Source organism: Mangifera indica, chromosome 13 (genome assembly GCF_011075055.1).
Source record: "Mangifera indica cultivar Alphonso chromosome 13, CATAS_Mindica_2.1, whole genome shotgun sequence".
NCBI lineage: Eukaryota > Viridiplantae > Streptophyta > Magnoliopsida > Sapindales > Anacardiaceae > Mangifera > Mangifera indica.
In genome coordinates, this window is record NC_058149.1 from 8,005,265 (window position 1) to 8,020,269 (window position 15,005).

The 15,005-nt window shown below is 34.0% G+C and overlaps 2 protein-coding genes across 7 annotated transcripts; both read left to right on the forward strand.

Moving 5' to 3' along the window:
• Positions 1-243: 243 nt before the first annotated feature.
• Positions 244-8,744, forward strand: LOC123195013 (glucan endo-1,3-beta-glucosidase 6-like). Of its 4 annotated transcripts, XR_006497363.1 has the most exons (5): positions 244-1,145; positions 3,669-4,853; positions 7,183-7,292; positions 7,490-8,447; positions 8,529-8,744. XR_006497363.1 is itself a non-coding variant. In XM_044608566.1 (2 exons), exons 1-2 carry the CDS (start codon positions 799-801, stop codon positions 4,768-4,770), a joined length of 1,449 nt encoding a protein of 482 aa, XP_044464501.1. In that variant the 5' UTR covers positions 244-798; the 3' UTR covers positions 4,771-5,071. The 4 variants fall into 4 exon arrangements, 1 of the variants encoding a protein (XP_044464501.1); XR_006497362.1 differs by having other exon boundaries at positions 7,183-8,447; XR_006497364.1 differs by lacking the exon at positions 7,490-8,447.
• A 1,665-nt stretch (positions 8,745-10,409) lies between these two features.
• Positions 10,410-14,572, forward strand: LOC123193920 (30S ribosomal protein S17-like). 3 transcript variants are annotated; one of them, XM_044607000.1, is made up of 4 exons: positions 10,410-10,617; positions 11,094-11,282; positions 11,371-11,524; positions 11,889-12,113. In XM_044607000.1, the coding sequence occupies exons 2-3, from the start codon at positions 11,121-11,123 to the stop codon at positions 11,512-11,514; spliced, it is 306 nt and encodes a 101-aa protein (XP_044462935.1). In that variant the 5' UTR covers positions 10,410-10,617; positions 11,094-11,120; the 3' UTR covers positions 11,515-11,524; positions 11,889-12,113. The 3 variants fall into 3 exon arrangements, with proteins under 3 accessions (XP_044462935.1, XP_044462934.1, XP_044462933.1); XM_044606999.1 differs by lacking the exon at positions 11,889-12,113 and adding an exon at positions 14,249-14,572 and having other exon boundaries at positions 10,418-10,617; positions 11,103-11,282; XM_044606998.1 differs by lacking the exon at positions 11,889-12,113 and adding an exon at positions 14,249-14,572 and having other exon boundaries at positions 10,420-10,617.
• The last annotated feature ends 433 nt before the right edge of the window (positions 14,573-15,005 follow it).

Below are 15,005 nucleotides of genomic sequence, written 5' to 3' on the forward strand. Positions count from 1 at the left end.
CACAAAATCACCTTTTTACCTTTTTATTCTAACTTTTCCGGTAATAGAGTCACCATATGGGTGGAAAATGTTATTAATGCTAACTAAAGGTAGAAAGTGTTTTGCATCAAACTTTGGGTAGGAAAAGAATTTACCCTTAAAATTAATGAGTTGGAAAAAGCTTTAAGAAGAAGCTTAGTTTTAAGTACTGAAGTGAGTAGCAGGCGGAGCAAGTAACTGTGTGTACTTTTTTGATAAGATTCCTGAGCTCACCTCTACAGTCGCACCGTCCTGATCTTCTTCATGATATCAGTCTCTCTCTCTCTCTCTCTCTCTCTCTCTCTCTCTCTCCCTTCACTTGTCAGTTGTCAATGTGTCTTATTCAATTTTATTCGAAAATAAAAATAGATTAACTTACTTGCATCTGTTTACTTGTAACTCTTAACCAGTTTACCAACTCTAGGTGCGCTCTTTAGATATTCCCAGTTTTATTTTTAAGAATCTAATCTGGGTTTTATTCACTCTATCCTTTCTCAGCTCGTAGCTGCTTATTCAATCATTTCTTCAGAATCTAAAGCTATCTACTTTTTCACTTCTTTCTGTGGTGTAAATGTTTTTTTAGCCCCTCCAAACATGAGTTCCATTCCTTCTTTGATCCTCTAAAGTTTCCAGATCAGCTTTCTTCATTTTCTTTACTTTATTCTTTGTCTCTCCTATCTTCACATCTAGATTTGGGTATTTCTTTTTTGTTTTCTTGCTTTGAGGTATTGGTTGCTTATAAAATCCCATTTTCCAAAAAGCTTGAACCCAGTTTTGTTGATGATGATGATGGGGAACTTTTCAGTTCCTGTAGCTTTTAATTTGGTTTTTCTGTGCTCATTGGTTTGTGTGGTGAGGGGTATTGGTGCCAATTGGGGTACACAAGCAAGTCATCCTCTGCCTCCGAAAACTGTGGTGAATCTGTTGAGGAATAATGGGATTCAAAAAGTGAAGCTTTTTGATGCTGATTATGGAACATTAAGGGCTCTGGGAGGTTCTAATATTGAGGTCATGGTCGGTATCCCAAATGACAAGCTTGCATCTCTGGCTGGTAGCATGAAGGCCGCTGAGAAATGGGTTTCCAGCAATGTCTCCAAACATATCTCTTCTAATCATGTCAATATCAGGTCTGCTTCCCTTGCACTGCATTTATTATTTATATAAATTCAACTATGGCTTAAAAAATAATCTAATTTTACTTTTCTGGTAAATTGGATTAAATAAACTAGATCACTTACCAAAAAAAAAACTAGATTTTATCTGTGGATTGTAATAGTTTAGTAGAAATATTAAATGTTATTAATCTTTCTACCTTGGATCTGTTGCAGAGTAACATATGTGGTTTTTTTCATTTGGTTTGCTTAACTTAAGTCTCAATGAAATTGTCCTGTTTGTATTGCGGAAAATCTCTGTGTATATTTGGTGATTTATCAACTAGGTGTTCATATTTGCACTATCCTGGCTGTTGTGTGTATTGCAACCTGACTAAGAGAAATCATAGATTCAAGTTTACTTTCAATAGGCCTTGCTGATATTAAATGCTTTATTGCCTTATGCAACTTTTTCCAATCAACAAAATGAATTTGCACAACATTTCCAATTATATGTGGAGTTATTGACAAACTTGTAAGGAAGGATGTACATATGGATTGCTCTACATATTGTGTTATATTATTTGGTAATAGAATGCTCCATAACTAAAAATTTTGCAATGAAACAAGTACTGAAATGTGAACCAAAATATTGAACAAATAGACTACATACTATCAACAAATTAATATTTGAAAAATAATAAAGACACAATGATTTACATGGTTTGCCCCAAGTCAAGCTTACATCCACTTCTTCCTTATGGATCAATGTACAACATATGAGAATCTCTCTTGTTTTCTTGTCCCTCTCACTTAAGAAAGATATCCCAAATTCTCTCACCAAATAGAGTAACCTCTTTTCTTCCCTAGAGTTAAGTGAAGTCACACATATATTATTATTACATCCATATTTTGGTGTGAAAGTTTACACCAACAAAGTACACCAAATTTTGGTGGAATTCGATGCAAGAATACGAAGAGACACATAAAAGAAAGTGAGGAGTCTGTTTTTAAGTTGGCTTGGCTGAAAATACCAAGAGCCTACATCCACGTATTGTTATTATTTGAGTGTAAATTACAAGGGTGTAATGCTTAAACAATAATTGAAATCTCCCAAGTGTGTCTTCTGTCCTGCCTTTAACCCTTCCACTGCCATGAAGTTATACTAGTGGAGGTGATGATTACACGTACATGTGTAGTTAGAATTGTAGGGGTTGATGACTTGATTGGTATCGTTGTGATCCTAAAGTGGTAGGAGCGTAATTGTACTTTAATTATGATTGCCAAAATTTTGGAAAGTGATTCCAAGACAACAGGAAATGACTATTCAGTGTTGAATTGATTGCGGAAGTTGTAGCAGATATGGACTATTGTTTCTTGTTTGTGGCTTCTAGAAGGATCGTATATTGTTCGAGGTATCTTCTCAAGTTGTGAGGTAGCTTCTTAACATATGGCTTGGCCTGTGGGCTGGTGTAATGTCTATCTGCTAGCCATTAATTATTACTATGAATGCCATGCCCATGAGTTCGACAGAGGTGGAATTTTGACGGCATAGCGGATATTAACATAATTTATTAGTAATAATTTGAGGATAGTTCTCCGTCTTAAAATCTCTCTTGTAACTAGAGAACTGTTCAATGTCTCATCAGGGACAAACTTCACTTTTTATTTTCTGAGCCTCATTAGCATGCTCATATGCGGCTATGTTGGTTTTTTATAATAAAGGTGTATAAACATATAATTTGAAAAATTAATCAGCTTTGATTTTAAATTATGTTTTAGTGTTTATAATTTGCTTCAGTGTCTTATCAATGCTAGCCTTCTGTACCTGGATATTGTTTCTTGTAATCATCTGATTTTAAATAATGTTTTTTGCTTTCATTTTATGTGTTTGACCAGTCATAAAGATGTTTTCCTAGACTGAAGTTAAAGTTGTATTGCATACAAAAAGTAATTATTTATTGGCCTGACACAAAGCTTGTGTATATAGTCAAGAGAACTGGCTAACTTGACTAATGCCAAACTAAAAGGAAAAAAGGTGAAATCTAAACTGTAGCATACACGAGTCTAGGCTTGTGCTTCTTGCTATTGTTGACGTGTTAGACTATGTAACTTTTACATGCTATGCAGTGTGTTTTTGCTAATATTTTATACATCATTTCCTACTTAAAGGACATGTCTGCTTGTTTTTTCTTTTTCATGGACTTCTAAAATTTTCCTAAAACTCCCATGGATTCTTTCACAAATAAAATATTTGCTTGAATATGGTTACTCTTTTGCTCATGCAATATTGGGCAGTTATGTTCTGTGAGTTTACATTGAGGTTTCAAGAGTTCCTGCGGTAGCAATGTGTACAAAATGCTCCGCACCAATGATACCACTTGGACTTTTTCAACATGTTTTTGTACCATGCTTCAATCATAGCCGCTGTTACTCATTCACTTTCTATAGGCCTTGATGTAGGCCTATATGAAAGCTCCAATGATGTATATTTCTTATTCTTTGACATCTATAAGCTTGATAAAATTTCTCAGGTTATCACACCTTATGAATCTGCAGATATGTTGCAGTTGGGAATGAACCTTTCTTGCAAACATACAATGAAAGCTTCCTCAACACAACCTTCCCTGCTCTGCAGAATGTTCAGTCTGCCCTGATAAAGGCTGGGCTTAGCAATCAAGTAAAGGTCACTGTACCCCTCAATGCTGATGTTTATGAGTCCTCATCTGGATATCCATCTGGCGGTGACTTCCGAACTGATATCCACGATCTCATGCTTGCCATTGTCAAATTTTTGAGTGATTATGGTGCGCCATTTACTGTCAACATTTATCCATTCATAAGCCTTTACACTGATTCCAACTTCCCCGTTGAGTATGCCTTCTTTGACGGCAATGCACAACCTGTAAATGATGGTGGGACGATCTATTACAATATGTTTGATGCAAATCATGACACTCTTGTGTATGCTCTACAGAGGAATGGGTATGGGAATCTGCCTATTATAATTGGAGAAATTGGGTGGCCAACTGATGGAGATCGAAATGCTAATTCAGAGTATGCACGACGATTCAACCAAGGTTTTATGTCCCATATTTCAGGTGGGAAAGGAACACCAATGCGACCAGGGCCCATTGATGCATATTTGTTTAGTTTGATCGATGAGGACGCCAAGAGTATTGATCCGGGGAATTTTGAACGTCACTGGGGGATATTTACTTTTGATGGGAGAGCCAAATACGTGCTCAATCTTGGCATGACAAACTCGGGTGCCTTAATTCCGGCAAGAGGTGTGCATTACTTGGAGAAAAAGTGGTGTATAATGAAGCCTTCAGCCAGACTCGATGATCCACAGGTAGCACCAAGCGTGAGCTACGCCTGTGGACTTGCTGACTGCTCTGAACTTGGTTATGGGACATCTTGTGCAGATCTGGATGCTCAAGGGAATATCTCATATGCGTTTAATAGTTACTATCAGAGAAATAATCAGGTTGATGCTGCTTGTAAATTTCCAAACATATCAATGGTTACAAAAAAGGATCCATCAATGGGAAGCTGCACATTCCAGATAATGATTCAGCCATATTATGGAGGTGCAGGAAGGAGAAAGCCAATAGCTTTGGTTTTGGGCTTTCTTCTCTTCGCATTAACATTTCTGTGAGTGCTACTAGCATTTGTTTTGTAGGAGAAGCATTGTGATTCATCAGTGGCACAAGCATCGTCCTTATTTTGCAATTAACCAAGGTAAATGCTGAAATTAATTAAGCTGTTTTTAGGATTTAATTGCCTTCGAGTTGTGTTTTTTTTTTGGGGAAATGTTTATTGTTAAGTACTTTAAATGAGGCCTAACCAGTTAGGATTGAAAATGTGAAATGGTGCCTTGGCTTTCTGTTTTTGTCATATGATTTTCTTTTTATCCTTTGTATCAATAAGAGGCATAAATAAGAGCGATGTTATGCACATATTTTTTTTTTTTTTTTAAAAACTTAAAGAAAACCTAATAAACTTAAAGAAAACCTAATAAAGTAAAAAACTAAAAAAGTATTATTTATGTTATAAAAAGGATAGTTTTTTTTTTTTAAAATTTGATTATTATTTATTTTGTAAAAAACTATGACTTCATTTATTTTTACCCTCACGTCTCTACTTCCACATAAAGTTAAATCTGATTTTGAATCATTTTTATTATCCCAAGCATTTAAAATAATGTACGATAATGACTCTAAGAAAACTTAATTATTTAATTTCTTTATTCCTGATAAACATTTTTAACACCACTCATAAGTACATCAAGTCTAGACATGGCAAGCAGTGGAGTCCCCTTTTTGGGCCAGGCCCATGGGCGATATTGCTCCTTTGTATAAGGCCAAGGACTTATTTCCCCTTGAAGTATGTTGATTTATCAATTTTTTTTTGTTAATTTTGAAAATTTTATTTACTCACCCATAAACAGTTAAAATTAATTGAGTCTATTAGTTATATCATTCTCCCTCCCTCCCCCACCCCGCCTCCCCAAACCCTAAAAGTTAACAATATTTTTCAACCCAAGTTTTCAAAAACTATATTCCCCTCCCCCAGGGTTTTCAAAGTTTCAGATTTAATTTTTTCGATAACGACTAATGATCTTTAGGCACCGCCTTTTCCTCTTCGACATCTCCTCCTTCCGATCGTACGACGTCTCCCCCTTCTCGACGTCTTTGTCTAGAGACAAAAATAACGTCTTCATAGACAACAAAAACTCTTCGTTGAAGAAAAGTCTTTGTCGACGATGACATCGAGGAGGACAAGGTGTAGCACAGTCGGAAGGAGGAAATATTGGAGAGGAACAGATGGTTCCTAAAGATAGTCGATCGTCGTCGAAAAAATTGAATCTGAAAGTTTGAAAACCTTAGGGGAAAAATGTAGTTTTTGAAAACTTGGGTTAAGGGAAATTATTATTTTTTAGGGTTTATGGGAGAAATAAAATAAAATTTAAGTTTGTTTTTAACATTACAAATAAAATGATGATTTTACCCTTGAAATCATTAAGTTTAACCGTCTATGAGTGGGTAAATGAGATTTTCAAAGTTAATGAGGAAAACCTTGAGAAATCAGTATACTTTGGATGGGAAATAGTCCTTTGGCCTTATTATAATGGATCATATCACCCTCGTAAATTGTTTAGATTGTATTTGAACTTGGAAATTAGACATGTGGATTAGCTTAGTCTGACCCATTATTGTAATTAACAAAATAATTAAAATTGGATACCGCTTTGCAGGCTAGCAATGGCTACTGGCCCAGAAGCCGTTGGGCTCTTTTTATTTTTTCCCTTTTTTTCGCTACATGAACCTTCTCCTAAAACATATTTCATTCGTTCCTAAATTTTCCTTCAATTTTTATCACTCTAAACTTACTTCAATTTCACAATCTCAAACTCTTTTAATCAATTTTTAATTTTGTCAAATAACTTAGGTTTTATTTTGTTTTTATAATTATTTTTTTCTTTTGAATACTTTAATAATAAAAAAAATCAATATATTCTAAACAAAAAAGGTGATCAAACGAGTAAAACGAATTATTTTTTGTAAACTCAAAGAAAAAGAAAATAACTCAGTGTAAACACTATAAAAAAGACTTTATAAGAATAAGTAATAATATAATCATATATCTCATTCTCATACATCATTTCTATGATGTCCTAATTTGAGAAATCTAGGTGGAGTAACAGATAAAGTAAAAGTGGAAAGTGACATTGTCCTCTTTTGTTTTATTTACTACTCCACTTAGATTTCTCAAACTAGAGTATTGTAATACCCTAGGTAAGTGTGAAGATCATTTTGATTATTTTCTTTTGATTCGATGCCATAATTATTGCTTTATTTAGTGGTTTTATTGTGTTTGTGTGTATACAAAGATTGTATACACTTGAGTGAGCCTAGAGGGGTGTTTGTGATTTTATGGGATTTGAAATCATGATCCCATGATTTTTGGTGATTGGATAAGCATAGGCTGGCCTTGTGTGATCTTTGTGTATTATTTAAGAAGCCAGTCGCACTTGGTGGAAGAAACTAACACTTTTTATAATATATAGCACACACAGAGCAAACTAGGGAGAGAGTAGAGAGTTTGAGGCATCAAGAAGGGAAGGAGATCACTGGAAGTCCGCAGTCACATGAAGACTTGCCGTTCATCGGATGAGAGGTAGGCATCTCCCCCCTTCCCTTTGTGTTCCATATTGTATTATTAGGTATTTTTATAAATTATTATTAGAATTCTGTATGATGGGTGGTTTTTTATTCAATCTAAGCTTTTTGAATTGACTAGGATGATTGGTTGTATTTTTGGGATCAAGTCGTATGTGTAAGAACACTAATATTGTGTTTGCATTTGTTCTAAAGTGAAAATTGGCAAGAGCACAATGTTATAGACACCAAGCATGCCCATGCATGGGAGATGCACTATTATGCCTCGGTTGGGTCGCCACTTGACGCCGCAAAGAGTTAGATGTGCGCATGAGTGCCAGACATGCAATGTGCACATCAAGCATGTGTGTAGCTGTCAAGCATGCAACGTGCACGTCGGGCATGTATGTAGCTGTCGAGTGTGCAGCATGCACGTCAGGCATGTGTGTAGTTGTCGAGTGTGCAACTTGCATATCGAGCATGCACTCAGCTTTCGGGCATGTCGCATGCACATTGGGCTTGCGTGTAGCTACACACTCGCATAGTTTGTAGCATACCCATACAACCTATGGCGCAATTGGGCCACTTGTGGCATGCCTATGGCATATCTGTGTGCCTAGGGTGCTCGATAGTGCGAGTCAGACACATGCCCGTGCACGATGAATCTTTGGCACACCCATGCCCGAACGTGTCATGCCCATATCAAAACCTTGGAAAGTAACTTTCGTCTTGTTTACAAGTGTAGGGATAAGTTAGGTGACCATAAATGTTCATACGGATTGGATTTAAAAAACATAGCCATAGTTATGTGCATAGATGGTTACAAGTCATGTTGCATGCCAACTGATGAGATGTTCTGGTCTTGAGAATACATGGGCCGATTGATGAAATGTTTCGGCCCTTAGTAGTGGAAGTAGAATGAACTCAATAGACAATAATGATGTAAGCAACGTCTAAGATAGACGTCTCTTCGGACCACTTCCACAAGGGAGGTAAGAGACATATGAGATGGGTTTCCATCCTAATTATAAAGATAAGAGACACCTGAGATGGGTGTTTAATTCGATGTGTATAGACGTAAGAGGTATCTGAGATAGATGCATATTCTAACATAAAGGCATAGGAGACACCTGAGACGGAAGTCTGATCGGATGCATCTGGGACGCATATGACGGTAAGGATATTCATAAAGAACGCCATACTTATTGTAAATGACCTACTGAGAGTTATGACTCATGTCCTCTTGGTTTTTCAGGTAGGAGAAATAGCAGGGCAAGCAAGAAGATGAGTGAATCAACAAATTAAGCTACATGCCAACTATAGTCGTCTTGACGTTTTATTATGCATTTGATATGGATTTTTTTTGTTAATTTAGTGCACATTAAGATTTCAAATAATGTCTTTTGTAATATTTCCATAAAGACACTTTTTAGCATGCTTTTCATTAATAACAAGTGCATAATGTTCTTTCATTAATAAGCATTGACATTATATTTTCACGTTAACTGAATTTGAGTGACACATCATTTCGGTATTTTCACTGTTTGGAACAAATTCTCAAAGTCGGATGTTGCAAATATCTTTGTAATGATATATAAGAATGAGAGATTTGATTTCACTCTTATTTGTTTCTACAAGATTCTCTTATAGTATTTACATTGAGCACTTTCCTTCCTCTTTGAGCGTACAAAAATGAATTCGTCTCAATCGTTTAAGCATATTTTTCATTTAAACTATGATGAATTTGACAATGAAGAAATATAAGTAATAGAAATACATAAATGATTTCACATAATTTGAAAATAAATAAAATGTAATTTGATGGATCTACCCACAATTTAAGAAAGCCAGTCATTTGAATTAGGGATAATTGAATCTGAAATATAGTATAAATTCTGAGTAAAACTTGGAATCAATATGAAACCTATAAAGTTAGTTCTTGATAAAAACTGACTTTGTAGGTTTTATGTTTCAATTCCTAAATTCGGAATTAACTTTGTAGATTCGAGATTTTGATTCCTATTTTTAGAAATCAAATTAATTTAGATTTCGATTTCACAAAATATCTAGACCCATTCCCCCGCTTCCCTCGACGCCGAGGTAAGTTTCATGTCAATTGATAAATTTATTTGATTTTTTTCTGATTTATACATATTTATATTCTTAAAACGGTTTATCAACCCAAAATAATACATATTATTATAGCATTTAAACACCCCTAAATATTACAACTCTATATACAAACAACGGTAAATCAATCCAATAATTACACACAATTACTCTATCTTCAAATTCATGAACTTAAAATTAAGTTTATCCTGATACTTGAATGTGATGATTTTTCTTTTGTTTGATTTCATGTTTTAAGTGCAGATGTTTCAAATGTGAATTAGAAATTTATAAAGTCTAATATGGAAAATTAAATTACCTAAATTTATACACTCAAAGCAAAAATGCTCAATATTATTTATACAAAGTTAAAATGCCCACATAATATGAATGGATTGAGATGCCCATTACGTTAACAAAAAACTATTCACGATGTACTGTTCATGAGTGAACAAAGATTTTTAGTTATATAGATTGATTTTTTAGTGTTTTTGATGAATTTATTAAAGGATTTTATATTAGAATAAGTGTAGATTTAATTATTATTTTTTTGAATATATTATTTTTGAAAATTTAATTTAATTTTTAAAATTAAATTCGTGAGCAAACAATGAGTCTTGTGAAATGAACAGTAAATTCACGAGGACTGCCACTCATGAAAATAGTGTTTACTGTTTTCACTCGTGAAGTAAACAGTGAATTTCACAAGGCTTCTTCAACCGTGCCTCGTTTAATTCACCGTTCATCCATGAACAGTAAATCATAAAATTACTGTTTAGTCACCAACAATATTTTGTTTATAAAATAGGTATTTCAGTCCACTCACATTACGTGGATATTTTAATTTTATATAAATATTATTGGGTATTTTTATTTTGTGCATATGAAATTAGACTATTTAATTTATTTTTCTGTCTGATATTTACTTATTAAATTAGTACAAGGTGAAGTAAGGTTCATCATTTTTCTATAAATCTTCTAAAATTTATCAATTTAATTAAAATAGTTATTTATTAAGGGCATTATGGTTTTACCCCAGGTAAAAAAGTTCAAAAATTTGACGGTTTGGGTTTTTTCTTTTATCCTTTTGGGAGAATTCAAAGGGTTTTAGGGTACTTCCTTCTCCCTAAGAGTAGCTGTCGTCCTCCACCACCATTAGTAATCTTCCTTTTGTTTTCTAAACTAAGTCGTTTTGCCTCTTCAGCTGTCGTCACCCGCCTCCGCTGCTGCCACCGGTAACTTCTTTTCTAAATAATAGTTCTTCATCTGTTGTTTCATGAATTCATGCTTATTAATAGTTCCAGTAAAAATTCGTTTTTTATTCAATTAAACACCGCACTTTTTGACTACGTTATAGTGCGATTAGTCGTTTCTCTGCTTATAGGATGTAATATCCCTAATCTATCGTTTTTACAGAAACATTAAATCAATTTAACTTAACTTTTCTTATATGTAAAACTTTGATTTATCCATTTATAGTCTGCCCATCCAATAATATTATTTTGACCTTTTATAATGGCCTTTTCAATTAATTTACTGTATTAATGTTATATGAATAAATTATGTGATGTATAATGATTTATTTTAAATAATAAAACATGCTTTTTATGATATTTTGATACTCTGAATATTGTGGAACAATATTTTGATAACATATAACATATTTTCGTTAAATATAAGTTGTGGGCTGTAACTATAAAATCTGACTTAGGTGTGGTAGATTTAAAGTGTTTTCAAAATGAAGTCAGTGGTGGGAATGGTTGTTTCCAACAAGATGCAAAAGTCTGTGGTCGTGGCAGTGGACAGACTTTTTCACCACAAGATGTATAACCGTTATGTCAAGCGGACTTCCAAGTTCATGGCTCATGATGAGCACAATCTTTGCAACATTGGTGACCGAGTCAGTGTCAATCTCTCTCATATTTGTTAGTCATTATGTTGTGAAACTTTATTGATGGTTATTTAGGGTATATTTGGTGGTTTTGTAGGTTCGGCTGGATCCTTCAAGGCCATTGAGCAAGCGTAAGAATTGGGTTGTTGCTGAAATTCTTAAGAAAGCCCGAATCTATGTACCACCATCAATGGATACTGTTGCTGCTTCAAGTAACAAAACTGAAGTTTTGACTTCATAAACATAATAAGGTAATTTTATATACTTGTTCTATGTTTTGTAATGAGATGTGAAATGGTAGTATATAACATATATGCACAAGTGTTCTTTTGAAGTTGCACTATTGAATTATTGAAGTTCATGGTTTTCTATTTGGGGTGTGAGCTATGTTCTGTGAAGTTTATATGCATCTGTTATTGTCTGAGATTTAACAATGTTACTTTTTGTTTAAATATTTTGTGATTGGTGTCTGGAAATCATGGTCATAGAATGCCTCCAGAGTGGTAAGATATTTAGGTCTTATGTAGTTTGCCCCATAAGCCCTAAGTTTGAATATGAACTTTGTTAATTTTATTTATGTTTCTATTGAGAATTCTTTTTATGGAATGATACAAGTGGAAGATTGCATTGTTACGAATCTGTTGGGGAACAACTGCCGTCGTGTGGGCTCTCCCTTGCTGAGCTATGGTGACACATGAAAGAAATGGCACTAGAGGAGAAATGGAGTAAAAAACCAAAATGTAATATTGATGTTCGAAAAATGATTGCCCATGTGGGATACATCCTATTCCTTATATATTTGGTTACAAATGTATTCATTTTCCTTTCACTGCCTCAAAATAGCGTAACAAATTCTATAACTCATAACAGAATGTGAAAAAAAAAAAAAAAAAGGAAAAGAATAAAAAATAAATTGGTTAAAGGAAAAAATAGATAAATATCTAGTTAACTATTCAAAGGAGTCCACTATCCTCTGTTGATGTGGTTGCTGGTGACGTGCTTTGTGGTTTGGTAATATGCACTCTCAATGAAAGCTTTAAGTAGAGAAGAATATGGAATTTTGGGACACTGTTAAATAAATCACCTGCCTCAATTATTACGAATGCATAGAAATATGCACTCTCAATGAAAGCTTTAAGTAGAGAAGAATATGGAATTTTGGGACACTGTTAAATAAATCACCTGCCTCAATTATTACGAATGCATAGAAGCTCTATCTATATCTATGCTAATATATGTCTGAAATTTTGTAATATCTTTTTCCTAGGTTTCTTTCTTGTTTTGGAAGGGGAAAAAAGGTTCTTTAATAGTATACCCTCCAGCCAAAGCTTATGAAAGATGAAGTAATTGCTAAATGAAATTTCAGAAACCTTTGAAGTTAAGGATTATCTAGTTGGAAATTTGGATTAAATTTTTGGATGTATTGAACCCAATTGAGTCTTTGACTGTTGGAAAAAATCATGCCAAATTTTGTAAATCAAAATACAGCAAATTGGGTACCCGGATTGTGTCGAATTAATTGTTGGTTGATCCGCAACATTTGAAGCGTTATTAATTCATATCCGCAACACGATTTGCTATCTGTACTTTATTTCTAGATTCTGTGTATTTGGGAGATTCATTCTTCGCTTCTGTATTTGCATAGTGTTTTGGGAGGATGAATAAAATGAAAATTGCATAAGCTGTGTTTTGTGGTAGATGTTTGGACATTTAAATATGTGCCCAACTGCCACCTCAACTGCCACCAACTGCCCATTGGTAGTTAATTGCAAATAGGTTGGGTCGACCCATTATGGGTTGATCCTAAACCCAATATTGACTTATTACCTTTATATTTTTCTTTTGCATAATCATCCAAACTTTGGTACCTGAATACCAAACTTTTTGCTTCAACCATGCATCTGACATAAGAAATATCTTGGCTTTAATTATCCTTCTAATATCTCTTTATTTTTGGGGGACTTCTTTGAATCTTTATTATTTGGTCCTTTAGATTTGCATCTTTTATATTAGCAATTCTCTTTGAGGTATCATGGAATGCTTTTGTCTTGTTATTTAATGGTGTTGTAGTTGATTATTTAATGGGGGACTCGAAATTGACATCTCCTATCTCCTGCTCTGGTTGCTTTTCACATAAAAGTGCTTCTTAACTTAATTAAAAAGCCGTTGTTAGTTGTCAACTTTCTGTTCTAACAGAATTTCAGATTGGTTTACTAGCTTCATAAAAAAATTGCTAGGATGCTCTTTATGCAGTGTTTGGGAATATGTTAGTGTACGTGCTGAAAACTGAAGGGGAATGTGTTCTTGTAAGCTCTTTCTTTCCTTTGGCAATAAATGAAAAATGTTATCAAGTAAATATCTTTTATTTAAAATCGTAATATTTAAGTTGACAAGGAATCATATAGAAGTCTAAATCCTCCAAAATATATCTATTACTCTTGATGCCCAAGATATAAAAAATGTTGAAATTGTTTTGTTGCTGCAAATCTTATACTTATGATCAATAAAAGGCATGGTTGTTGAGGAACCAAACTTCTCGTTGCTTGATATGTTTTAGCTAACTTGTGTGAACTTTGATACAGTAGAACAAGAAAATTAAAAAATTGGAACAGAAAATTCTAGGTATGAACTAAATGCTGTTATAACACATTAAACTTTCTAGTAACCTTCAGAAGTGAAGATAACAGTGTAGTTTTAACGGATTTTGATTCGTGATGTCTATGCAATCCTAGATGAGGAGATGACAAACTAGTTAATATTTACGTAAATGCCTCCTGTAACAAGTGGTATAAATGTTTTTGGTGGTCTAGGAATAATTCTGCTTACAGTTCTGTTTTCTAATTTTGTTCTCATTTTTTGCAGATATTATATTTGCTTTTAATACCTGCAATGCAATATTAGTTAAGACATTTTAACTATAATTAACCTGGTTCAGTTTTACTCAGCCAATAACACTTAGAATTATTCCCTTGCAGTTGCAGACATATTTTAGACATACAGGAAGTGGGAAAGCTTGAATTTAGATGGCAGTTTTGGGAATTGCTAGTGGCGGTATTGCATGCTGGGTTGATACTGAAAAAGTTAAGCCTCTGCTTCCATTTGCCTTGAATATCAATAGCTTTTAGACAGATGAACCTTTCAGTAGTTGATGCTTAATGAAAATGCAGATAATTTTTGCCAGTTTTCTTATAAGTTCTTTGGAAAATCTGTACACAGATATTGTTTAGTTCATTAGAACTTACAGTTTTGAGTGGCAATAAACTTTTGATTCTTTTTTCCCTTAAAAGTTGGGAACTTCAGTATTCATGCTGGTGAATAATTGCTTGTGGTGTATGGAAATTGCACTGGTTAGGCAAATTAACTTTGAAAAACTTCCCTATAATAGATGTGATGTTCTAGATCACCTCGTCTAAAATGTAAATGTATTGACTCCATGATTAATTGGTTGTAATATACAGTCGTTGCGTCAATGTGGCTTGAGCTGTCTGAAATGGCAGACTCCATCATTTAAGTGTACTGCATTGCTCTTTTCCATGAGTCTATCAATTCAAAGATTTTCCAAACCTTATATTAGGCAATTCAACTCAGGTTTTGCCTTTGGTATCTGGCACATTGTTGCCATAGTGTATGTTATGTGAGCTATCCAATGGATGATTTAATGGTTATTAGTCTTAACAAAGTTGGGATTGGGTTCTTGAGTAGGCTGTGAAACAAGAGGTTTTTAAGCACTGG

Bases quoted from the DNA above. Each gene is read 5' to 3' on its own strand.
- LOC123195013 (XM_044608566.1), top strand. From the start codon at position 799: ATGATGATGATGGGGAACTTTTCAGTTCCTGTAGCTTTTAATTTGGTT. The intron at 1,146-3,668 runs GTCTGCTTCCCT...ATGAATCTGCAG, and splicing joins TCTAATCATGTCAATATCAG to ATATGTTGCAGTTGGGAATG.
- LOC123193920 (XM_044607000.1), top strand. From the start codon at position 11,121: ATGAAGTCAGTGGTGGGAATGGTTGTTTCCAACAAGATGCAAAAGTCT. The intron at 11,283-11,370 runs GTCAGTGTCAAT...GTGGTTTTGTAG, and splicing joins TTTGCAACATTGGTGACCGA to GTTCGGCTGGATCCTTCAAG.